This window comes from Neovison vison, chromosome 1 (genome assembly GCF_020171115.1).
Source record: "Neovison vison isolate M4711 chromosome 1, ASM_NN_V1, whole genome shotgun sequence".
Classification (NCBI taxonomy): Eukaryota; Metazoa; Chordata; class Mammalia; order Carnivora; family Mustelidae; genus Neogale; species Neogale vison.
In genome coordinates this window covers 31,549,834-31,576,871 of record NC_058091.1, presented here as the reverse complement: position 1 = coordinate 31,576,871, position 27,038 = coordinate 31,549,834, and the positions used below count along the sequence as shown (strand labels likewise).

Below are 27,038 nucleotides of genomic sequence, written 5' to 3'. Positions count from 1 at the left end.
TAGCTGGAGAACTTTACTTTTTATTCTTGCAGTTTTATACTAGGAAGTCAACATTTAATTTAATAATCCATTGTTCACAACTGATTTATAAAAAAAATTTAATCCTTAAATTGTACATCAATATCCTTTGACTCCAAATTTTATCACTCTCCTTAAATCTGAAGAAAATGATTAAATTCCACAGACAGCACAGGCCCACTGACATGACATTTAGTCCAAAGTCCTACACTCATGAGAATTAAGAATAGCCAGTATCAAACTGGCCTGAAACCTGATTGTGTTCCTGGCTCAGGATACCTGTAGTAAATTCGTAAATCCACACTAAGACACAAAAATAAACTAGGGTGTGTATGTCATATAAAAACTTTTCACAGTAGAGTAAAAATTAACATTAAAATGTTACCAAATTTCAACCATATTATCATGTTTTATCCAATTAGCTTTCAAAATGCCTGATTAACTGTGAATCAAATACAAATAACATCATGTAGGATTCTTTTTTTAAAAGTTTGCCCAGCTTTTCAAAATGGTTACGGAATTAATATAACTTTTAAAATGTCAAAGTATGCTATACATATTGCACTTTTCTGCTAGGCTGGGCTAGTATCTTCCATGGCAAGATACTAAAACTATTGAATAAAATACACTTTTAAATCAATAGGTACTTGATTAATTTCCCTGAAATTATCAACATCATTACCAAAATCTTCCAGGATTTTGTAAGATTTGATTCCTTAAATACAGTTTTAAAGTTAACTTAAGGAGGGAAAAAACCCCTCAAATATTTCACTTTTTAATGTCCTTTTTTGGTCCTTCAATGACCAAAGAGAATTTTAAACAGATTATGCTTCATGTTTCATGGCTTACTAAAAAGCTACAATTTCTATTATCCAAATTAAGAAAAATTATACTAATCAAAAGCTATTAATTTTGAAATGTCTATGTAAGTCTGTCTGTAGGTCCCCTTAGAACCTTTCATGCTTTTATAATCAAGAGATTTTAATCAATTATGTGCTAGAATCAAATTAGGTAAGGGAAAACTTATTTGCAAAAATAAAATCACTTCCCAATATGCTTGACAGAAACAAGCTATTCATTTTCCTTTGTGTTCCACTGAAGACATAACTGAAATCTGTCCAATGGTTTATTTCCAACTGGTCCACTACGGAATTCTTCGGAATGTTTTAAGATTGGCTGTAGCTAGAGTTCTGACTTCCATTTGGACCCTGCTCTCCTTCACTGTTCAAGTGGGGAAGAAAGAGATTTTATACCAATTAAAAGACTCATTTTCAACATCCCAATAAGCCAACTAATTTTTAAAGTTAGTTACTCTATGGTACAACCCACAAAACAAAGGCATTCCTGATCATTAAGACAAGAGATGGAAAATTAAAATACAGAAGACTAACGTTTGGTTTTATATTTTTATTCTTATGTTAACTTGGTGCCCTCACACAAAACAAGCTTTCTGGCAGTTAGTGTCCATATACACTGAAAAAATTTAAATAAGGGTATGGGATGTTACTGTCATTACAGGTATCACTCAACATAGAGATTAGAGCTTCTTCTGAACAAATTTCCTGTAAAATTAAATCTTACATATAAAATCTCATTCCTACTAAATATGAAAATCAAGAAGTGTTCTTCCCAAAAAATTATTGTCCAAATGCATAATAGAATCACATGTAAATACAGCAAACTTATATAAGTCAGAAAGAAAAATGGCAATTTCTTGGAAAATGCTGAATACTTAAAATAAAAATAACTAAAACTGAAAATACCAGTGTGGCAACAGGATTATTGCCTTATCTTGTCCATCATCATCTTGCAGCTTCAGGCCCTGCCACTAGTGGAGAATCACTCAGGGAATTTCTGCAAAAAATGTATCCAAAGGTAGCTGTTTGAATGACTGCCTTAAACAGCTCCTTGTGTATCAATTTTTTCTAAATGGTAACATCAACTTATCAAACCTATAAATCTATCTTAATATTATATAATTATTTTTCTTGATCATTAAGATGGGTAGCATTTCTTTATTTCCCTTCTGATCTTTTTTCCTACTCTAAGTGATCTGATATACACCAAGAGTTGAGAACCATTGAACTAAATAAAAAGATCCTGTACAAAAAACCAAAAACAAAAACAAAAGAAAACCCTCTTAGCACAAGTGATTCAGTTACCAAAATCATGTTACTATGTGCCGTGGATCTTCAGGTAGCTCAAAAGAAAAAATTATTTATCTTTACAATAATAGATCAATTACCTAAGTTTTTGAAAACTGAAATTTATAAAACCGGATAAAAGCCAGCACTGTGTGTGTGTGTGGGGGGGGGGGAAGGTCAGAGAGTCAAAATGACATAGATACCACAGAATTCTTTATCCCTGAATTTCAAATGAACTAGCCTAAATTCTGTTCTGTTTAAATTTATGAACTGTATATAGCCATATGTTGAGGGATACCTGTAAGAGACCTGCCACTGCATCAGGGAAAGTTAACAGATAATCAGATTAATGTATTTTTTAAAATGAGGCATTGTCAATCTACCAAATCAGATTTTTTAAAAAGTTACATAAATTATGAAGTTTTGGAAGCAATTTCATTAAAAGAATAAATATAATCTATGAAAAAATATATATGAAATATATAAGTGAAATCAGTAATTAAAGTCTACAAAGTACCTGTTTGGAGGAGGTTTTGGTTTCGGCATCTTACTAAGAATAGTCGCCATCTCTTTTCTCTCATCAAAATTCTTCCACTGCTCATATAGTTTTAAAATAACCCTGATTATTTCCAAAATCTAGAAGTAAATATTTGAGAAGTTCTCAGTGGCAATATCAAGCAACATTTATTATATAAAGAACACATATCACACACATCCTCAGAAAACAGTGAAAAGATAGTCTCTGTCCTTAAGTATTCAGGTTCTATTAGACAATCTTGATAAACTTGAAAGCAGTATTTTTACTGCACTGCTCTGTAAGCTTCTCCTTCTACCCTCTCATCTTTTAACATGTATACTTTGTTCATCCTTATCGATTTCCGCAGTTGGTTTCCTTCTATCTCCTACTATCCTAAACCAAAACAAATCAGTGATATACTGGGAACAAGGTCTAAATCATGAAGGAGTATGCCACTACACAGTACAGTCCTCTAAAACCAGTTGTTTCAAACAAATTAACGGGAGCTGGTGCAGGAAAGACATTATTTGGTTTCTCTGTTAACTACTCTACACATGAGTTAAGGTACTCAAAAGCTGGCAGCTATACATCTGTCATATCCAGTTTCCAAATCAGCCCTCTTTCTCATCTGATAGACCTCACATTGGACTGATTCTAATGCTATCAACATTTTACACAGAAAAGGTAGAAAAGAGGGCAAAACCCACTTTGTCAGAGACAGACTGTTACAAAAGTTTACAGTAGTATTTAGGGGTCTCTAGGTAGTTTTTAAAATAATCCTGGAAATCAGAGGCAGTTTTGCACCTCAGCAAACCAAAAGCTTATCATTCTATTTAAGCCTAAACCCAAAAGAGAAACATAACCAAAACAGTCAACATCAACTGTTCTTGCCAAATATGTTTCTTAATATTTTTTACCAAAAATTTTCTTAGCCTTGTGGACATCGTAAGACTTTAGATTCATGTTAAGTAAATATCATAATAACTTTAAAATGTCCAAGTTTATATTTAACTAAGGGTGTTTTATTTTTATTTTATTTTTTAATGTATTTTTAAAATTTTTAAATTTCTGTTTGAGAGAAAGTAAGTGCAAGCAGGATAAAGGGGAGAAGGAGAGCGAGAATCTTAAGTTGACTCCACACCCGGTGCAGAGCCCAACATGGGGCTTGATCTCACAACCCTGAGATCATGACCTGAGCCGAAACCAAGAGTCAGACACTTAATGAACCGAGCCACCCTGGAGCCCCTCAACGAAGGGAATTTTAAAGAATACCTTCTCCATATCCACAGAAAGCTCAGCAAACCACTGTCTGGCATCTTTCTGCTGTACAACACAGGCTACATGTAGACAAGCTGGAAAGAAAATGAAAGAAAAAGGCCCATGTTTAACCACAAATATGGAATGTATGGACTCAAAACTAAAGATAAGGTCTTCATTTAAAATTTGTATGTGCATTTTCTAACATTCTTTTTTAAAAATTACACAGATTCATCTAATCGTTACCAATGACCATCCCATCAACTTAATGTAGTACAGACAGAAAAATTACTAGACTATATTAGAGTTTTTGACATTTCCTGCTCTTCACTGTATAATAAGGATGGTACAGTTGCTCTGACAGGGCATGTTACGAAAAAAATCCAATGAGGAAATTAGAGCAGGGAAGCAATCCCTGAGCAGTAGCTTAAAGGAATGGTCAAAATACACCCAGAAGTCAGTTTCACACACACACATACACTCATGCGCACACAGGCCAATAATACGCGGATACATTTCAACAACTGATTATTTTTTGATATTTCAATTAAAAGCAGTGTGTTGCTTCTGTTTTCAGTTATTAGTGCATGAGCAAGTCCGGTGAACACTGGGCACCCCAGTATTGAATTTCAGTGTTACAATTAAAAGGAGCTTAGAAAAAAGTATAATGCACTATATACAATATAATTACAGTTGACCTCTAAACAACATGTTGGGGCACCAGCCTCCTCTGCAGTTAAAAAAATCTGCAGGTAACTTCTGACTCTCCCAGAACTTAACTACTAATAACCTACTCTCGACTGAAGACTGCTAAACAGTTGATTAACACATATTTTGTGTATATATTATATACTGTATATTTATAATAAAGTAAAGCTAAAGAAAAATGTTATTAAGACCAGCATAAGGAAAACCTGTGTAAAATAGGTAGACCTGCGCAATTCGAATCCATGTTGTTCTAGGGTCAAGTATATATACATTACACACAACATAAATTAACAAAAACAGTAAAAGAACCCAGAAACAACAATCTACATCCTCATTTTACCTAATATAATTCCTAATAGCAGCTTGGCTACCTTAAGCCCACACCAGCTTCTTAAGAGTTAAATATTCCCTGGTTTAGTTACCCGCATGATTTTGCAAAGGATGACATTCTAGGCAAATAGTGACTCAAATGTGAACTGACATACTGGTTGACCCAAGCCAAATGAAGCTGTAAAGTACTGTGTAGGCCCTGAAGGGATTAAGAGGTCAAAGAACTGAAATTATAGTACAGGTAATTAAAATACAGTGGAGGGGCGCCTGGGTGGCTCAGTGGGTTAAAGCCTCTGCCTTCGGCTCAGGTCATGATTCCAGGGTCCTGGGATCGAGCCCCGCATCGGGCTCTCTGCTCAGCAGGGAGCCTGCTTCCTCCTCTCTCTCTGCCTGCTTCTCTGCCCACTTGTGATCTCTGTCTGTCAAATAAATAAATAAAATCCTTTTAAAAAATAAAAATAAAATAAAATAAAATACAGTGGAAAATGCCATTTACAGGACAAACATAGAGAAAACATCCTGAACTCGGAGTGAGGTGATGTAGGAAGTTTGGGGATGAGAGGGTCACTAAAGAGGTGGTATGTGAGACAAGTTTCTTAAAAAGGTGAGAATGGCAGCAGAGAATGGTACTGTACAGGTTAAAAGAAGTTGTGTATTTTATCCAGAAATTGCCGGTAAAAGAATGGGCGACAATCAAGAGGACAGAATCATGGAAATTGATAGGAAAAACAAAGGGAAAAGAAACTATTACATGCTTAATATATGGCAGGCATTACTGATGTTCTTTTATTTTTTTAATCTATTTTTAAAATTTTTTTAAAAAGATTTTATTTATTTATTTGAGAGAGAGAGAGAGAGAGAGACCACAAATAGGCAGAGAAGCATGCAGAGAGAGAGGGGGAAGCAGGCTCCCTGCTGAGCAGAGAGACTGATGCAGGGCTCGAGTCCAGAACCCTGAGACCATGACCTGAGCCAAAGGCAGAGGCTTAACCCACTGAGCCACCCAGGTGTCCCAATTACTGATGTTCTCTAATATATCTCATTTAATATTTGCAACAATCGTATGGAGTTAGTATCCCCAACATTTTACAATTAAGGCAACAAACTCAGAAAGGTTAAATGCTTTTCCCACAAGTGTAAAGAAAGCTAAGTTTAAACCAAGGACTATCTGACTCCAAAGACAGTGTTCTAACCCATTACACTACCTTTCACAAATAAATAAAATGGTAGCTAACTTCTCTCTCCAGCAAGGCAGCGATGACAAGTTTCCTTTACTGAACCTCTGAGGACTTAACTGAGCTCAGGGAATAAAAGTCAGGCCCAGTTATTCTATATAATTTACAAGTAATATGAGCAGGCTTAATTCTGAACTTTTCCTCCTAAACAAAAACGTTCTGTTCAAACACTGGTCAAAATTATCTTAAATGACTTAGAAAAAAATAAATAAATAAACACTTACCAAAAGAAAGGGGGTTAAGAAAGACAATAACTCTCACTTTTGAGAGCTGCATTTCAGAATATTACAAGTTCACACGCAAGGATTAGTCTATTACTTCCTGAACCATAAGAATGCAAAGCGTAACAGGGTGAAAATTTCTTTTGGGATGACCTAAATAAGCTTCTAACAATTCTACTAATAAAGGCATACCACGCTTACATACCTAAAGCTATCATGAAAGGAGGATACAGTAGGCAAAGATCCGTTCTGTAGGTATCATTCACTATCCTCCTATAGAAATAAATGTAAATCATTTTATTACTGAAATCAGAACTACCTTGTATGATTGTACATTTCCCCCCAGAAAGGGTCAGAGTTCCCCCCAGAGAGGGTCAGATTTTCCATCTTTGTACATTATATTATTACTAAAGCATAGATACACAGGTGAAACCAATCAAGGGAAAAAGATGGATACATGAACATGACAACGAATAAGCATATTTTAATGGATAAAATTACAGCTAAATAGATTTTAAAACTTAAAACCTTACAATAAATTACAGTAAGGATTTTCCCAATTTTTCAAAAACTAGAAAATCAGAGAAAACCAGAAATTATAAAATGAATTAATATGTAATTTTGCTTATAAATTATACAATGAATTAATATGTAATATTGTTGAATAACAACAAAAAATACTGTATTTGAAAGATAATCTGTCAATTTTTATGTAAATAGTCTGGGTTTTTTGGATAAGATCAAATTTTAATGGAAATATTGATCGAATTAAGGATCCTTATCAATTAAGCATTTATAAATATAGTTAATTAAAATTCAACAAACAGGTATTTCACTCAATATACATCATCTTGGGGCACTAGTTTAATTACTTTAAAAATACTAAACTTCACATTCATTTGTCAACCTTCCTAGCTAATAACATGTTACACTATGAATAACTTCTGTTCTAATTACCATGCAAGGGGAAGCAACATGTCTTCTTGGCCCATGTCCTGCACATACTGGAGCAAAGGTCTATAAGGATGATACACTATCAAGCAACAATCCTAGAAACAGTTTAAAAAATGTGTATGTATAAAAACAGATTTATTACAACACAAAAACTTATCATTACCCAACTGATTTGTAATTGTGTATTTCAAAATGTATTTCTCTAACTCATGCTTGCTTCCCTCTTATTCTCTTAAGCAAGCAGTATGGCAGCCCTAAACTCTACTATAATAGTGAAGGCAGCGCTCTCTCTGGAATATACCTTGGTAAATCGGTTGGCAGTCAGTCAGCATCCATTCCCTTAGAGACTCAAAGTGTCACATCTGCAACACACTGAAACCTCTTATTAGCCTATAAATCCGTAATTCCCAACTGGAGGAGCAGAATTCTGCCAAAGACATAATCTATCTTTAAATTTAAACACCACACACATACACAAACTGTGCAAATTATTTACAGTGGCTTCATGTTCTGACTGGTTTGCTTGTATCCTTTTATTACAGTTACCATAGAATAGAAAAATTTTCCCATCCTAAGTGGGATATACAAATTATTTTACAGGCTTCTCAGAGGTAAAAGGTGATGATGCTACCAGGTACTCCAATTTCACCATCATGTATCATTTTGATGGTTTAAAAATGCACCTCCCTGTAAATCATTTCTTTAAAGAATTTCTGACTTCACTAAATTTGAAAATAAGTTTTATTCTATTAATCACAAGTAAGTAATATACTTACCATTAGTTCTAAAAGATAGAATTCACATTCTAATATCTGTTTAAAAAAAATTATAAATGTCATTGTGAAACAAATTAGGTGAATCTTAGTCTAACCTAACAATTTATACATTAAAATACCATAAATTTTTACTAATTTTTTAAATTAAGAAAATATACATAGATACATACAATATATTAAAATGAACAGGTTCAATAAAAATTACTTTTTTACTACTATACAATGCATGCAATTATGACTATAAAGGACTTTAATCATTATAGAAAAGTCAGCCTCATATAAGCATTCTTACTTTTTTAATTTAAAAGCTGCTGTGTAAACTTCAGATTTTCTAATACACTTTACACTCAACAAATGCAAAAATGCAACTATCTCTACTTATGTGTTACTCTTATTATGTTACGCATCAATAAAAGGGAAGAATACTAAAAATGAAACAAAAATATACAATTTATACAGGATGATGAAATCCCTCAAAAGTAGAAAAAGGACATGTCTATTAAAAATGTTAACAGAAACTCACCTTCTAAATTAAAGTTTCAAATATGGTTTTCACACAGTTCCATTATAATAGTTCTCAGCCCTAGCTACACACCAGTATTACCTGGGAGCTTTTACAAAATACCAATCCCCAGGCTTCAAGCCTAAAAATTCTGTTTTTGTTGGTCTAGAGAGGCCCTGGAATCAGCATTATTAAAAAGTTCCCAAAGTGATTTAATGGGCAGCACCCAGGGTTGATAACCAATGCTATTAAGTAGTTTTTTTTTTTAAGGTAGGAGCAATTTAGCTTTAATTTAGAATTCAAGTTTATATTCTTATAGTATTTGAAACTGCCATTTATAGGAAACTGTAGTTTCCTATAAACTATACAGTTTATTCTAACATAAAATGGATCTAGCTTATATACAGCTTTGACAAATAGTTTTATTTTATGTAATATACTTACATGGTTCATCCTATAAGGAAATTCCTTTGGAAAGGCATATGAAAATCTAGTTTTTACTGCAGAAAACAAAAAATGACTTAAACTAAGAAAAAGAAAAAGTAAATTAAACCAAAATTTCTTTAACACAGTGTATAAGAGCTAAATCATTGTTAGTAAGTGCTCTTAGAGATGCTTAGGGACCCAGACTTGTTTATTGTCAGTCAAGGGGAAAGAACTAAGTGGCAGGAAGTCCTAGGCCCCTATCTGTATTACAATCAGAGAGCTTTAATTATATACTTATTGTATTAAAAAGGAGTTCTGTAGCTTAAAAAATAAAGGGGCAGGTTTCGTCTCTAAAATCTTTCCAACTTTAGAATAGTATTGGTTTTATTTCTCAGTAATTTAGCATAGAAGGAACACAAGTTATTTATGTGTTCAAAAATATATATATAATATATATATTTCCAAATATATATAATAATTGAAAGGATAATACAACCAAAGAATGTTAATAGTGGTCATCTGAGATTTAAGGATTTTTACTAATCTATACTTTCTAGAATAAATAGGTATTTCTTTGTCAAAAGATGTATTTAAATAAAAGCATAAATATATGTGCAAAGTTCTCTAGGACTTTTTCACACCACACACAAACGCATACACACAGTTACTACTCTTCTTTGTCACTAAGTACAAATGAAAAAGCTGAACTATCAATCCTCTATCTCTTCAAAATGGTGAGTGTACACTTTTAAGTACTACTATTGGAAAAAATTGTATTCAGGTTATTATGACGCAACATTTCACTAAATCAAGTGACATTCTAGAGGATCTGTTCTGTGATCCCTTCCATTTGTATAAAGCCTAAGACCTCACAGAGATTTAAATTTTTTTTCATTTATTCTATGTATTTTATTTTTAAAAATTTTTATTTTGTAAACTGAGGAACCTAACAACTAATTTAGATAGGTAACATCTGCCAAGATTGAAATCTAGACCATTTAAAGTTGACAGTAGGAAATTTATACTTAAGCTTTCCTTTTCTTTCTCCTTTATTTGAAGACATACCTAATATTAAGGCTTCTGAGTTTTACAAATCCTGGTGATACAAACAAGATGTAAAGTATACTTACATAACTTACATACGGTACTTACATAACGGTAATTAACAAATTAAAAAATGTAAATAAAACAAATATGCATCCCTAACGCTGAAACTATGACGCCTAACTTTCTGACATTCACCTGATACTGTTAACCTCTCTCCTACTCCATGATAAAATTGCTCTGCATATTGATTTTCTGTCTTCTAATCCTTTTCTAACCTGGGAGGAAAGTACACCCCTCCACTCTACTGCTACCTCTATCACTTGTGTATTTGTTTTTCATCTGCTCAACTGACAGTTCATGTTTTTTTTGCACCCTTAACCATTCCTCCTCCAATAAATCTGTCCCATCACTTACTAAAATGCTCAAATTTCTCTCAAAATCAGAAACACATAAAACCTCTACCAAATTGTATTCTTCTGCTTTTTAAAAGTAGACCATTTTCAAGAACATTTTTCAATTTATAGAACTGAAAAGATAGGGAGTTCCCATATACTCCCTGTTATGGGCTGAATATGTCCCCCCCAAATTCGTACGTTGAAATCACCACCCCTGTGTGATGGTATTTAGAGACACCTCCAAATTCAGGGAATTAATCAGGTTTAGGTGGTCATGAGGGTGGGGTTCCCACGACAGGATTAGTGCTCTTGTAAGAGGATGAGCAACCTCTCTCTGCCATGTGAGAGCACAATGAGAAAGCCACTGTCTGCTTGCCAGGAAACCGCCAGTCATGGAGCTTATCAAGAAAGACACTTTGTTTGATCTTAGACTTCCCAGTTTCCAGAACTGTGGGAAATAAACGTGTATTGTTTGAGTCACCCAGTCTATGGTATTTTGTTAGAGCAGCTGGAATAGACTAAAACAACCCCCATCACCCAGTTTTCCCTTATTATTAACCTCTGATATTAGTATGGTACATTATTAACTAAAGTCCATAGTTTATTCAGATCTCCTTAGTTTTTCCTAATGTCCTTTCTCTGTTCCAGGCTCTCATCCAGAAGACCATTTTACATTTACTTGTCACATCTGCTTTAGATTCCATTTGGCTCTGACAGTTTTCCAGACTTTCCATGTTTGATGACTTTGGCAGTTTTAAGAGTACTGTATCTCCCCCCAAGTATTATTTTGTGCTTGACGCTCCATTGGAATTTGTCTGATGTTTACTTGAAGTTTAGACTGGGGTTGTGGGATCTTGGAAGGAAGATGACAGAAATAAAGCACCATTTCATCATATCGCATGAAAGGTACACACTACTAGTGATTTATCATTGTTGAAAATAACCTCAACCACTTGGCTGAGGTAGTGTTCGTTGGGTTAGTCTACTGTAAAATTATTTCCCCCATCCCTTTTCATAATATATACATTAGAAGGAAGTCACTATGCACAATGAATACTTAAGAAGCAGAAATTTATGCTTCCCTGACGATGTAGTTAGCTATGTGAAGTATATGAAATTCTCCTGTATTAGAAATTTGTCTCTTCTTCCCCCATTTACTCAATAATTTATTTGTATCAGTATGGACTCATGGATTTTTTTTTTATACTTTGGATTATAATCCAATACTATTTGTTGTTGTTGTTGTTGTTGTTGTTGTTGTACAAATTCTTCTAGCCTTGGCCACTGAGAGCTTTCAGTTGGGTTTTATGTCCCCTTTGTAATCTTATTAAGCTAGGTGTTTTTGTTTCGGGGCCTTTTTTTTTTTTTTTTTTAAAAGCACTTCCTTACTTATTGGCACTATGCACCAGGTCTATCTTGCATATTTCCTGTCCCAGTCTCCAAGGAGACCTAGTTCTTTTATTGGAGAATGGCATTAGATACAAAGATCTGAACACAAGGAGAACACATTGCCACTGAGATGTTAAGGTAACATGAGCTCATACTGATGCCTCTAACTCGAACTGATCAGTACATGGATTTTCTGGTCTCCTCTCCTTATTTGTGTATTCCCATTCCAGCAGTGAGAAACCTAGTTCCCAACATCTGCCATCCATTTACCATGGATATATATATTTACTGGAATTGTTCAATTCCAGATACAAGTATAGCAGTATCAGAATTAACTTGTGTCCATATTGTTAAGTATTAAATCTATCAACTCGAATATAGTGCTCGTATGCAGTTCCTTTTGCCTTTGGTCTTACAGACTGTTCTTCCTAAAGTTACTTCCTAAAGTTACTAGGTCAGCACCTCCCCTCACCCCCTTCACTAAGGCTATTTTATATATTTGTAATACAGTTAGATTCTCCTTTTCTCTGCACCTACTCCTCAGTTCTTTGCAATCTGGCTTCAACACTCATCCCATGTTTAATGATGGCAACATTCTCAAAGATCACAAAACCAAAAGTCTGTCTCTTCCTGCCGCCCCCCCCTCATTGGCACTCATCTTCTAAGCAGCACAAGACACTATGCACCTCTATCTCTTAAATTTTACCAAGTTCCAAATTTCTATCATCGGCCTCACATTTCTAAGATGTTCTACTGATACATTTACACACTGAAGGTCCAAGATTAAATTTAACTCTTTTCAGAACCAACTTATTCTCCTCTTCTGGTAGTACACCTTCACCTTCCCAATGCCCAGGCAAAACACCTCAAAAACCATTTCTGACTTGTCTTAAAACCTTGCTTTGTAAAAGCTCTGCTGACTCTATTATGCAAATCTAGCTTGCTTGTTGTTCTCCTTGCTGGGGGCCCAAACATCATTTTAACCCTTCATTAGTACTCACCTGGGCCACTTCAATAACTTCAAAATAATATTTTCCTATTTCTTAAAACTTGTTAGTTTTTATTTCTCATAGCACCCTGTGGTGAGGTCACGGACTACATTTGCAGTTTTATGTATATTTCAGAGGGATTTTTTTGGGTGCTTTTAAAATGGTAAAATGGTAAAGTGGTAAAATACACATTACATAAACTTTATCATCTTTAGCCATTTTTAAGTATGCAGTTTAGTAGTATTAAGTACACTGACAATTGTGCAACCATCACCACAATCCATCTCCTGAACTTTCATCTTACAAAACTGAAACTCTATACTCATTCAGCAATTCCCCATGTTCCCCTCCCTGCACTATCTCTATTAATGTGATTATTTATAGTATTAAATGGAATCACACAGTATTTATCTTTTTTGACTGGCCTATTTCACTTACCCTAATGTACTCAAGGTTTATCCATGGTTTTTTGGTTTTTTTTTTTAAGATTTCATTTCTAAGTAATCTCTATATCTAATGTGGGGATCAAACTTACAACCTTGAGATTGAGAGTCATATGCTATTCTACTGAGCCAGCCAGGTGCCTCAAGGTTCATCCATGTTGTAGCATGTGAAAAACTTTAAAATCTGTCTACCTCAACTCACATTCTTCTCTAATTCATCTTACATTATTCTGCCAGATTTACCTTCCTAATCTGCCATTCTGGCATTATCCTCATGTTGAGAAAAAAGCCTTCAAACATACTACCACCATCAACAGAACAAATGGCAGATTCTTCATTGAAGGCCCTCTTTTACCTGGCCTTAGCCAGGTAGGACTATTCCTGCCTCTTTCCTTACTGACTATTCACTGAATGGAACTCATTAGTTTTCTTTACTTTTGACCAAACTGTTCAGTGTTCCTAGTCTATCTTTCCCCTACATTTCCCCAGGTTCAAAGTCTTTCTTTACCAAATCCCAGTTAAGCCTTTCTGGATTCCTCTAACAAATAACCTTTTATCACTTAAAACATTTGCTGCATTCTCTAATTCTCCTATGCCACTTGTTTTTTCTTTTGTATTAGCATTTATATATGCATGTCTTGTATTCTTGTCCTTAAATTCCTTGTATTTATCTTTGTAATCATCACTGCATTTGATACGGTGTTTCTAGTGAGGATAATCCAGTTATTGATGATAGTGAGTAGGCACTTAAGTTTACTGAGTATTATGGATGGAACTGTGCTCTCTGCCCCTGCCCCTACCAAATTTCAGTGTTGAAGACCTAACCCCCAATGTGATTGATTTGGAGATAGGTAATTAAGAAGTACTTATGGTTAAATGTGGTCATAAGGGTGAGGCACAAATTCTATAGGACTGGTGTCCTTAAGAGAGGAGGAAACACTAAGGGTGCACAACCACAAAGAAAGGGCCATGTGAGGACATAGCAAAAAGGTGGCCACGTGAAAACCAAGAAGAGAGGCCTCAGGAGAAACTAAATTTGTGGACCTTGATCTTGGACTTCAGCTTTCAGATTGTGAGAAAATAATTTTGTTGTTTAAACCACTTAGTCTCTATCACTTTGTATGGCAGACCTACCAAACTAAAACACTGAGCAAGACACTGTTCTAAGAGCTTTACTGATACTAACTCATTTGATCCTCACAACAACCATTTGACGTAAATGTTACTAATCCTCACCTTGCAGGTGAGGAAACTGAGACACAGATATTGTATTTTGTTCAATTTGCCACAAAGAAAGCAAGAGAGCTGAAATTTGAAACCTAGCTGTGTGGGCCAATATAATACACCGTAACATTTATGAAATTCAACAAAATATTCTACTGTAACAATTTCCTATTCATTTAGGAACCAAACACTGTTATGTATATACCTTTACATCTCTGCATGAAAAATAAACCTTAGTAATAGGTATTTTATTTATTTATTTATTTATTTATTTATTTATTTTTAAGAGAGAGAGAGAGAGAGAGAGAGCGCGCACACACGTGTGAGCAGGGGGAGGGACAGGAGGAGAGAAAAAGAGAATCTCAAGCAGGCTAACACACTCAGCACAGAGCCCAGTGTGTGCCTTGATCTCTGGACCCTGAGATTATGATCTCAGCTAAAATCAAGAGGTGGATGCTTAACCAATTGAACCACCCAGGTGCCCCTGTATTTTACATTTTTAAAAATACACACCTTCTAAAAAATTTGGAAAACAAAAAATGACATAGGAAAAAATAAGGCACCTAGAATCCACTACTCGCAGATGAGCACTGCTAACATTCTGGTGGATTACCTTCCAGCTGTTTCTGAATGTTTAATAATTCAATTTTCCAGAGGGCAATTCAATACTTATCAATGAGATATGTCTGCTATATTAAATTCTATGGCAAAACTGATTACTACTCTGCTATCCTCAGAAGAGTAAAATATGGCATGGAAAAAACTGAATTAGATTATTACACTCTTCTCAGAAAAGTGAAAGACCCAAAAATATGAAAATTAGTGTGGTTCAGAAACCTAAAAACACACAAAAAAACCTTCTGCCTCTTCTGTGCAAGATCACATAAAAAAAAAAAAAAAATCTGCATTATCTTTCATCTTTTTTAGGTGCTGCCTTTGTGCTTAACCTATGAAGATGCAGCATAGCATCATGTTAATACCTTGTATACAATATTTTACAATCACTAGTCTACAGTGTTATTTCCTTTAATGCCATGACTCTAAGGCAGCTAAACCCTATCTTTTTGTAAACAGAACTAAAGCCGAGAGGTAAAGCAATTTGCTCAAGGTTATACAGCTGCTGCTTAGACAGAATTGGGGCTGACTACTACAGTCAGCATTTTCTTTCCCCTGCACTCTGTTTTTCAATATGGAGGCAAAATACTTAATTCCCATCAAATACATATACTACAATTACTAAAGAAACAGTTTATTTTACCCACAAGAATGACACAATGGCTAGTCATTATGAGGCAAAAAAATACAAAAGAACTGGGAAATAAGTTTTTTCTTTACCCTTATTATTAAAATTAAGAGCCAATGAACTTATGTTTTTGGACAATAGCTACTATCCACTTTTAGAATTAAAAAGCAATGTCCTGAACATAACACTACAAGTGGTTTTTAAAATTTTTGTATTTTTAACTTTATTTTTAGCCAAACACACTAGCCATAAATGTGACCCCAGGAAATTTAATAAACACTACCAAATCTTTCATAGTTCTCATAAACTGAAAAACATTAAGGTCCTATGGAGCTTTTTTAAAGAATTACGTCCTTAAAGCAGAATATACTTTTTGCACTTACATACAGAAGTAGCAGCAGAAATCAATCTTGTATTTGAGACTACTCCAAATTCCTAGAGAAAGAAAAGTGGATGAGATCAGGTACACAGTAACCCAATTAGCCTGAGGGTATCTGGGTTTATTCAAAGCAAAGCATTTCCTATATATCCCCCATGTTTATAGTTTGTTTTTCATCTTCTACCTACTTGAGGCATAAAGTACTTAAGTCTCTAAAATGTATTAGTTTTCTTAAAATTGCTGCAGTAAGACAAATGTTTAAATAATTTTGTCATTTAACATCACTGAGATACCAAGTTAGAAGTCAAGCCTTAAAGCAACAGTGCCAGTTTTCTCCACGCCAATTAGTTTCCAAAAAGATTTCTTAGATTCTACACTTAACTGCAAGAAAAATACTAAGTATGCTTCCTATTCAACTGTTTTTGGATTAATGAACAGGTACATACGCTATTTAGTAATAAAACAGCTAAATCTCTAAAGATAAACTTTTCACCAAAATAATTTAAAAGACCACTGAAACTATTATTGTATTTGGAAGAAGGCAAGAATAATAGAATGATACAATGCAAAACTTTCCTTTTTTTCTTTTTTCCTATTTTTTAAAAGTAGGCTCCATGCATGCCCAGTGAGGAGCCCAACATGGGGCTTGAACTCATGACTCTGAGAACAAGACCTGAGCTGAGATCAAGAGTCAGACACTTAACTGACTGAGCCACCCAGATGCCCCATAAGACGACTTCTTCTTTTTTTTTGTTTTAAAGTAATTTCAGCCTTACCATAAAGCAAGCTCTTTTTTTTTTTTTTTGAGTGAGAATGAGAGCGCAAGCAGGGTTGGGGGTGGGAGGTGGGGCAGATAGAAAGGGACAGAATCTTCAGCAGATTGTGTGACGAGCAGGAAGCCTAATGTGGGGTTCCATCCCAAGACTTGGAGATCACGACCTGAGCTGAAATCAATAGTCGGATGCTTAACCAACTGAGCCACCCACGTGCCCCAAGACTCTTAATGTCAATTCCCACTTCCTTTTTGAACTTAGTATGCCACCATTGTAAAAATAACTAAAATTTAGGAGGTAATCCACCTTACATATACTGTCTCATTTGATTTGATTAACCTCGTAAGATTAATACTAAAACCTTCACTTCATTTTAAAACAGAAAAATCAAAAATTGGTTTCCTTATTCAACAAAAGGAACTAAACTGAACCTAGTCTATATAAATACCTTCAACCTACATCCTTATTTTGTGGGGTGGGGTGGTTATGTATGTGTGCATATATATTTATATTTATATTCAAATCTTAAACGATAGTAACTGATACTAAAAAGTAAATGCCTCAGATGTCTTAAAAGTCATTTCTATATAATACCCACACAACTAGACAAAACACAGAAACATATGGTCACAGTTAAAGATTAAAAACATAATGCTGTAACCAAATATGAAGGGATACATCTTTTTTCCAGGAATAATCTTTTTTTAAAGTATTCCCTATACTCAATGTGGGGCTTGAACTCATGAACCTGAGATCAAGAGTCATATGCTTTAACAACTGAGCCAGCCAGGCACCCCAATCCAGGAATTATTCTTTATCTAATATTCTTAGAATGAAAACTTTCACTCAGTAAATCATACAACAAAAGGTATTTAACAAACAAAACAAATTAAACTCCCCAAGTTAATCTTCAAGAATAGAAATTTATAAAATTTTGTCTAGATTTTCCATATTGGTTTCACTTCAGATACATCAAATTACATGGTAACATTTGGAAATAACACCCAATACCATGGGCTTTTTATAAACACTTCCTTTTCCCACTATTAAGAACTCAGTAATAACAACAGAGCAGATTCTGTTTAAGCCACCACTTATAATTAGAAAACCATAAGCCTCTAGAAAGTCTGTCTTAATATTATTTCTAACAGAGTCAACTCTCATTACTTCAGGTAATAATTAGGAAAAATGTCTTCCATAATCCTAAATAATGACTAAAAACTAATTCAAAATTGAGCACCAAAAGGAACATAAACGTACTACATTTAAATTACATTTAGGGGTGCTTAGGTGGCTCAGTGGGTTAAAGCCTCTGCCTTCGGCTCGGGTCATGATCCCAAGGTCCTGGAATTGGGCCCCATGTCGGGCTCTCTGCTCAGCAGGGAGCCTGCTTCCCCCCCTCTCTCTGCCTGCCTCTCTGCCTACTTGTGATCTCTGCCTGTCAAATAAGTAAAATCTTTAGAAAAAAATAAAATAAATTACATTTAATTTTCAAGAATACAATTATGATTCTAAAGACATCTAAGAAACATAATACAAACATAGGAAGAGGTACTATAATTCAGGTTATAGTAGAGAAGCTGTGGCACTTATGGCATACTACAGTGCCAAACAGTAAATGTCTTAGAGGACCTAGAACAACGCAGTTAAAAGCATGGAATTAGTAGCCAGACTCCCAGGCTCTGCCACTTACCAGCTTTATGATCTTAGGCAAGTTTCTCAACCACTATATACCTAAGTTTCCTCCTTTATGAAATGCAAGATATTACTACCATACACCCCATTGTTTCCTACGAGAATTATAAATCACATTATGAGTCAATTATAGTTGTAAAAGAATTTAGAATAGCACTTGGTATATAGTAAATGCTACGTAAGCGTTAAAGGAATATATAAAGACGTCTATCTTTGATTTTGCATGAATTTCAGTATTTTGCATAAATCACCATCTGTCGTTATTTTTATACAGATAATGTGAAAATCAGGACAGATTAACCAATGTACATTGACTATACTTCAATGAAGAACAGAAAACTATTTCATACCTCTACTTTGGATGCCAAAAACACACATGTTGGAGCCATTAATACAGGATCTATACTTTTCAGAGAATACCTAAAATATGATAAAACAAAGTTAAATATCACTCATTTAGAAAACACTGTAAAAAATAAAAAACAAGATAACTCTAGTGGCAAACTCATGATTCACTTATACTAAGGCTCATCAACATTATGTAAGAGTTTCAAATAGGTGTCACATAATCCCAACATAAAAGTCCTACCTGGCATAGAATCTCTTGAAATAGACCGTAGCAGTGGCAATAACTTGTTGTCTTAATTTAAGATGTTCACCTAATGCCTGAATAACTAAAAGAAAAATAGTAAAATTTTAAATGTTCTGGTATCTCTATAATTTTGACATTGAACAAGAACTTTCATGTGGTTAAATAATGACTGTATTAATTTTTAACAAAAAGAAAAACCTACATATGCTGTAAAACTCTATTTGGATCACACTGGGCTGGTACTAGGATTTGCAAATCTGTTAAAAAAAATATAGGTATGCATAAACAATAAAAAATAGAGAATGTCCCACAGCAAACACTATTCTTCTATTAAGAAGGTTGAATGATAATTATTTCCCTCTACCTTAAGTATTTTCAATGTTTTTATATTATCTTTAGAATAAATGTAAAAAAGAAAATATTAGAGAGTTATCAAACTCACTACAACTTCTACTTTGTAAAATTTATTAAAAAGTCCATAGTAAATTCTCTAAACAACAGAGAGGTAGTTTTGCAGAAGAGTGAACTGAGGGTTAGAAAGTTCATGTAACAAAGCTACCATGTCCCTCTCCCTCCAAAGCAAATTTGTAAGAATGACCAATATAGGATATCAGCCCAAAGAATCCATTTATCCTCAAAATACTTGCTTTAGCCAATATTAAATTGGGTTTAACAACACATTATAGAGGCTTAGGGAGATTAATGAACACCTTCAAACTGTCTTGAGTGTCTCTGCAACATAAGATCCACAAAAGACTTTATTTAGATTACTTAAATGAATGTAAGTCATAAAAAGAATACATGAATGAAAAATACTAAGTAGGGACTAAAATAGCTCATCACAAATTACTGTACAAAGATTTAATTCAGAGGTCACCAACTATACCATTTCAGCCAATTTTTTTTAAGTTTACCATTTGTAAAAAATATCTGTAATTTCCAATACTCTTCTTCTGAGAGAAACTTTAAGTCCTTCTGGCGTTCCTTCAACAGATCTTGTTTATCCAAAATCCATTGTAAACTAGAAGAATGAAGATGTTAAGATATGTTACAGAAAATCAACTAACAAAGTCACAAAAAAAAATCTAAGACTGAACAATTTATGAACATTGTGAAAAACACGAAGTGCAAGAAGTAACCTTAGAAGATAGTATTTTTCACATTTCTTGAAACTCTTGAAAGTATCTCAATAATGAATGTAAATATGCCCTGAAAAAAATTTCACTCTAATTGTCTGTCTCTTTTTTGTTCTCTCACTACCTTATATTGTTATTTTATTGGTTTTAAGACTCTGGTATCAAGAAAATCTTACAATCACTGATGCCTTAAGCTTTTAACTGGCAACATATTTATTTTTTCCTAGTGATACACAAAATCATTAGATAGATAGATATACATACACACACACACACATATATATAATTATTTGGCATCAAATGATGGTGCCTTAGATTTAAAGTATCTTTTCTATGGGCCCCTGGATGGCTCAGTGGGTTAAAGCCTCTGCCTTCGGCTCAAGTCATGGTCCCAGAGTCCTGGGATCAATCATCAGGCTCTCTGCTCAGCAGTGAGCCTACTTCCCGCACCCCCTGCCACCTGCCTCTCTGCCTGCTTGTGATCTCTGTCAAATAAATAAAATCTTTTTTTTTTTTTTAGATAATCTTTTTTTTTTTTTTTAAAGATTTTATTTATTTATTTGTCAGAGAGAGAGGGAGAGAGAGCAAGCACAGGCAGAGGCAGAGGGAGAAGCAGGCTCCCTGCCGAGCAAGGAGCCGGATGTGGGACTCGATCCCAGGATGCTGGGATCATGACCCGAGCCGAAGGCAGCTGCTCAACCAACTAAGCCACCCAGGCGTCCCAAATAAATAAAATCTTAAAAAAAAATAAAGTATCTTTTCTCGTTGTTCATGAGTAACTACAGTATTTAATTTCCCTACTTCACAAAGTCCAATCATGTTAAAAGCTGCTTCAGAAGTTATTACACTAATAGTCTCCTCCACCTGCCTAATCAAGTCTACTATTTTTAACCAGAGATATGAAATTAAAATGACTATTCTGCAACTTCCTTTTGCCACTGAGTATGTTCTAGAAGTCTTTCTATGTCAACAAATTTGTTTTTCAGCATACCTGTAAACTGCTGCACAGTATTATGGACAGACTGTTACTTACTTAGTTAATTCCTATTAATAGGCATGCAGCTTTTAATTTTTCACTATTAAAAATAATGCTTTAATGAACAGCTTTGTAATTCACCCTTGCATATTTGGTTAATAATATATTTAAAATAATTTCCCAGTTCAGGTCATGATCTCAGGGTCCTGGGATCGAGTCCCGCATCGGGCTCTCTGCTCAGCAAGGAGCCTGCTTCCCTCCCTCTCTCTGCCTGCCTCTCTGTTTACTTGTGATTTCTGTCAAATAAATAAATAAAATCTTAAAAAAAAAAAATAAAATAATTTCCCAGAAACAGAACTGATCAGTAGGTTTTGCTGGTAACTCTGTTTTACATTGTCAGTTTGTATTCCATGTGTCATACCAATTTCCGTTCATGTTAACAGTACCTGAGAGTGTTTTAAGATATTTAACCCCCCATGGGTTACTACTGTCAATCTTTTAAATACTTTACAAGTTAAAAGCAAAGTAGTATCTTTAAGGGAGTCTAAGGGAGTCTTATTTGTTTTTTAGTTTACTTCTGAGGTTAAACATTTTTCCATGCCTTATTGGCCAAATAGAGTTCTTTTGTACACTGTAATTCTAATGACAATTTTTCTAATGGAATGGTCTTTTTCACGATTTAGAGACTCTTCCCATATAATCTGCATATTTTTAAAGCATTTTTTATTTTTTGAAGATTTTTATTTATTTATTTGACAGAGAGAGATCGCAAGCAGGCAGAGAGGCAGGCAGAGAGAAAGGGGGAAGCAGGCTCCCTGCTGAGCAGAGAGACAGATACAACAGATGCAGGGCTTGATCCCAGGACCTGAGCTGAAGGCAGAGGCTTAACCCACTGAGCCACCCAGGTGCCCCTATAATCTGCATATTATGGATAATAAATCATTTGTGAAATAAACTGCAAACATTTCCTAAGTTTAGCATGATCTCTTAACATTTAATTATTTGTAACATAGAAATATGAATCACTTACTAAAACTAACCCATATTTCACTCTGATTTTATGCTGGTTACAAATGGGAAGGCCTACCCTAACACAAAATTTTTTTTTTTTTTTAAATCACCTATATTTTCTAATACACTTCAGGCTTTTTTCTTTCAATTTCTCTTATTCCTATGCCATCCTATATTAAAAAGAAAGATTAAATTATTAAAATCTCATATGGAAAATATCCCCCTTGCCACTTGCTATTCTTTAAAAAAACTCAATATTCTATTACAATTATTCCAAGACGTGAACTTTAGAAGTATTATGTCAAGTCCCAATTGCATTAAATTTAGAAATAAAAATTTAGAAATAAAGAAATGTTATCTCTACAATGCTAGAATTCAAATTCCTCTTATTAAAATCTTTATGTTCTACTACAGAATTTAAAAATTTCTTCAGATAGGTCCTGCACATTTCTTTAGTTTATTCTTGTGTATTTCATATTTTCCATTGCTATTCATTTAAAAGAAAGCTTTCCATTTTTACATTTTGTAACTGGTCACTTTATTAAACCTTTATTGTTTATAATAATTTTTCAATCAGCTGAATTTTCAAGTTAATTTTATCTCTACAGGCTGACTACTTTATCATTTTTAATACCTCATTCTATTAATTGTATTGAGTAGCAATTCAGAACAATGTTAAACAGGCACCTATTTTTCCTAATGTCCAATTTTCAACTTTATCATTTTTAATACCTCATTCTATTAATTGTATTGAGTAGCAATTCAGAACAATGTTAAACAGGCACCTATTTTTCCTAATGTCCAATTTTCCTAATGTTTCACCGTTAAATATCTCTTATTCATGTTTTGATGTTCTTACCATGTTAAGAAAGCAACATACATCTTTTAGTCAAGAATAGATTAATAGGCTTCTTTTGATGTCTTCACTGTTCATTAACAGATTTCCTAATACTGACTATATTTCTACAATAAAATGACTATCATTTTTTATATTTCTAATATAATGTTAGACTCTACTTGTTAATAATTTACATTTCTATCAATATTCATTTTTTTTGTATCAATATTCAAAACTGAGACTGTTTTTAGTGCTACCTTTGCTGTATTTTATCAGTGTTCTTGTAGCTTCAAAGAGAGAACTGGAAAGCTTTCTTTCTGTGTGAACCGGAGTAATTTCAGTAGATCCTCTTGAAAATGCGAAAACATTTACCCATGACATAATGTAGGCCAGAGCATTTTTTAAGGGGTAGAAACTTAATTTGCTTTGGCTTTTTTTAAGATTTTATTATTATTATTATTGTTTAATTTATTTGACAGAGAGGGAGAGATCACAAGTAGGCAGAGAGGCAGGCAGAGAGAGAGGAGGAAGCAGGCTCCCTGCTGAACAGAGAGCCAGATGCAGGGCCTCAATCCCAGGACCCTGAGACCATGACCTGAGCTGAAGGCAGAGGCTTAACCCACTGAGCCACTCAGGCACCCCTGCTTTGGCTTTCAAATCTACTACCGTGGAGATGACCCAAAGGTACATCTAGATTTACTTACTTTTCTCATTCCTATCCTAATTTTTATCTTTGCATCATCCCTCTTTTCTTTGATTCAACTTTGATTCAACAGTTCAGTCTACTGTTTTGATTTTCCCTTCCAAAGAATCAGCGCTTATAATTTGACTATTTTTCCTTTTAATATGTTATTATCAGTGTTACCTTTTTAAGTCTTTTTTCCCCCCCTTGGATTTATTCCACCATTTTCTTTTTAATATTCTTAAATAGACTATTTTGACTTATTTTTATTCTCTCAGTTATTCTGGATGTTTGTTTATAACTGACTTTGGCTACATCCCATAGGTATGGATATATATTGATCTCATCAGGTTATTTCCTTGATATTATGTAACTGTATTTTCAGTTTCCTCTTTGATACAATAAAATACCCAGAACTGATTTTGTACTTTTTTATTTCTGTTATCTCTTCACTAGTTCAGTCAACCCCTAGTATTCAGTGCCCTTCCACTTTTAAAACTGCAGTTAAGGTCAAAGAATATGTTGTGCTCTACTTCAACTTTCTAAAAAATACTGTGATTCGCTATGTTCTGGCATTATCATTAATTCCATCCTTACAGTCATTTAAGGTTTTTAAAAACAATAAATTTCACAAGTATTCAAGTTTTTCCTCATAGCATATAGTATGGAGGTTAAACCAAGAACACTTATAAATAGGAAATCTCATAAAATTTAAGATTACACTGTTTGTAAAATTTACCATTATATCACGTGCTACTAAGAAAAAAACTGTCATGCCCATTTCAGAAATGTTAAACTGCGCATCTTCAAACCATGATATACAACATAGTTCACGTCAATTTTTCTCTTTTACCAAAATCACCTAGAACAATGGTTTTTGTAATCTTTTTGTTGGTTTGTTTTCCCAGAATTGATTGCCTTGTCTTTCTCACTTGTAACCTTTTGCAGATCAGGCACTTCGTGATCCTCAAGAGATCTCAGTGACCCCTTTCTCCAGGACTATTTGAATTGTAAGGCAAGGGCGCTTTCAAAAAAGCACATTTAAACACTTTTTTTTTGGGGGGGGGAGGCACATTTAACAGTATAACAATTTTATGTTTCCAAAGTGAAAAAAACAAGTATTATAGATACTGCTCCCCCTTTGATAAATGGTCTCATTATGCCAAAAATAAATGAAAGCGTAATGAGACCATTTATCAAAAGGCAGGTAGGATCTTTTTTTTTTTTTAAGTTGAAAAATGGCTGTAACTTCTGATAACTAACACCTAGCTACCTGTCAATTCTTTCACCTTCTTTCAAAGTTTATCAAAATACTATCCCTGGGGACGCCTGGGTGGCTCAGTTGGTTAAATAGCTGCCTTCAGTTCAGGTCATGATCCCAGTGTCCTGGGATCGAGTCCCACATCGGGCTCCTTGCTTGGCAGGGAGCCTGCTTCTCCCTCTGCCTTTGCCTGAATCTCTGCCTGCCTGTGCTCGCTCTAGCTCCTATCTCTCTGACAAATAAATAAAATCTTAAAAAAAAAATACTAGGGGCGCCTGGATGGCTCAGTGGGTTAAGCCGCTGCCTTCGGCTGGGGTCATGATCTTGGGGTCCTGGGATCGAGTCCCGCATCGGGCTCGGGGAGCCTGCTTCCCTCTCTCTCTCTGTCTGCCTCTCCATCTACTTGTGATTTCTCTCTGTCAAATAAATAAATAAAATCTTTTAAAAAAATAAATAAAAATAAAAAATACTACCCCTTCTTCACTAAATTTTCTATATTTTAATTTTGCCCAAGCAAGTATTACACTGAGCAAAAGAGTGCCAAATAAAAATATGATTAGAAGTAGGGCTTCTACAGAATTTCATCTCCACATAATCATTTACAGCAAGGGGCAAACCAGCTGTTCTGAAAATAGGTTTCCAACCCCATTGTTTTCTTCTCTTACAAAGGACTAAAAGCAGAATGAATAGGAATCCATCATCTTCACAGAATCAAAGTTTAACACAGTTACTAACGCTCTCTTGGCATTCAGACATATTTACACTAAAATATAACAGTATCCAGCTCTGTTCATCTTTCAACCGTGCAGCAGAAAGCCTGGTCAAAGTTCTGTTAGTCGCATCACCCACCTTTCGGCCTAAACAAATGTATGTATGGGATATATGTATTTACACGTTTTTAATATTGCTCTAGTTCTTCCATGGTTACTAACAAAAACAAAAACTCATGAAATGGGTTCAAGAAATTGGCGAAGTCACAAGAAAATATATGCCTCAAGTATAAGGCACAGACTAATGAAATGGATAATTTGAGAGCACCTGCCCTATACCTAACCAATAATGCAACTCCATCTAGGCATAAGGTAATGGCAAGAAGCGGCGAGAGAGCAGACCCAACACTGACTCTGGATCTCTCCTCGGAATAATATTAAATCCACTCAAGAGAGAAGGTCAACGACAAAAGACTACAATGCCGGCAACGGAAGAGAGAGCCCAGGCAAAAGCGAACCCCAACTGTCCCGAGGAGCCGGCCTCACAGTCCGGAACCGGGCCACGCTTCCTATACCTGGGCCCATCCCACCCCATCCCACCGCAGCAGCCCACCCCACCCCGCTTCCAGGCCTAGATTATCCAAGAACTGGAAGTTAAACTCCTTCCTTCCCCGGAGACCGAACCCCCTCAGCCCCTGCCCTTCCCCCCGAAATGCTGCCAGGGGGCGGGGAGAGGGGAGTCGCCAGAGAAAAGTGCATCCCGCTTCCGGCCGCTGCCGCCTCCCGGGAGACCCCGCGGCGCTCGGGACAGGGGCCGGGATCCAGGCCAAAGGGAGTCGCAGGCCCCGTCCTCACCGACTCCCAAGAGCAAGCCCCGGGCGACGAGACAGAAGATCACTTACTAATGGGAGCTCTGCCAAAAGTTCCCTGCCATGGAACACAGCTTGCCCTGATAAAAAAGCACCAGCCGGCGGAGCGGCCCGCGGAGCGACCATAGACCCAGCCCGCCCGGTAACCGCGCTCCTGGATCTGATCTGCTCGGCTCCGCTCCGCGGCGGCTACGGTGAGAGGAAGAGGATGGCACTCTATTCTCCTTGACGCCGGCCGGCAACACTCTACAGTGTAAACCCGTTCCTATGGATAAAAGTTCCGGCCCGCCCCGCAGTA

At 35.2% G+C, this 27,038-nt stretch overlaps 1 protein-coding gene across 3 annotated transcripts; it reads right to left on the bottom strand.

The window, feature by feature from the left end:
• Nucleotides 1-27,038, bottom strand: CCNC (cyclin C). Of its 3 annotated transcripts, XM_044245036.1 has the most exons (13): nt 26,774-26,901; nt 20,172-20,278; nt 19,255-19,339; nt 19,016-19,085; nt 16,202-16,253; nt 9,107-9,162; nt 8,161-8,196; nt 7,388-7,479; nt 6,636-6,703; nt 3,952-4,031; nt 2,680-2,798; nt 1,782-1,872; nt 1,162-1,239 (listed from the first exon to the last, which is right to left on the bottom strand). In XM_044245036.1, exons 1-12 carry the CDS (start codon nt 26,803-26,805, stop codon nt 1,821-1,823), a joined length of 849 nt encoding a protein of 282 aa, XP_044100971.1. In that variant the 5' UTR covers nt 26,806-26,901; the 3' UTR covers nt 1,162-1,239; nt 1,782-1,820. The 3 variants fall into 3 exon arrangements, with proteins under 3 accessions (XP_044100979.1, XP_044100971.1, XP_044100988.1); XM_044245044.1 differs by lacking the exon at nt 1,782-1,872 and having other exon boundaries at nt 1-1,239; nt 26,774-27,014; XM_044245053.1 differs by lacking the exon at nt 1,162-1,239 and having other exon boundaries at nt 26,774-27,038.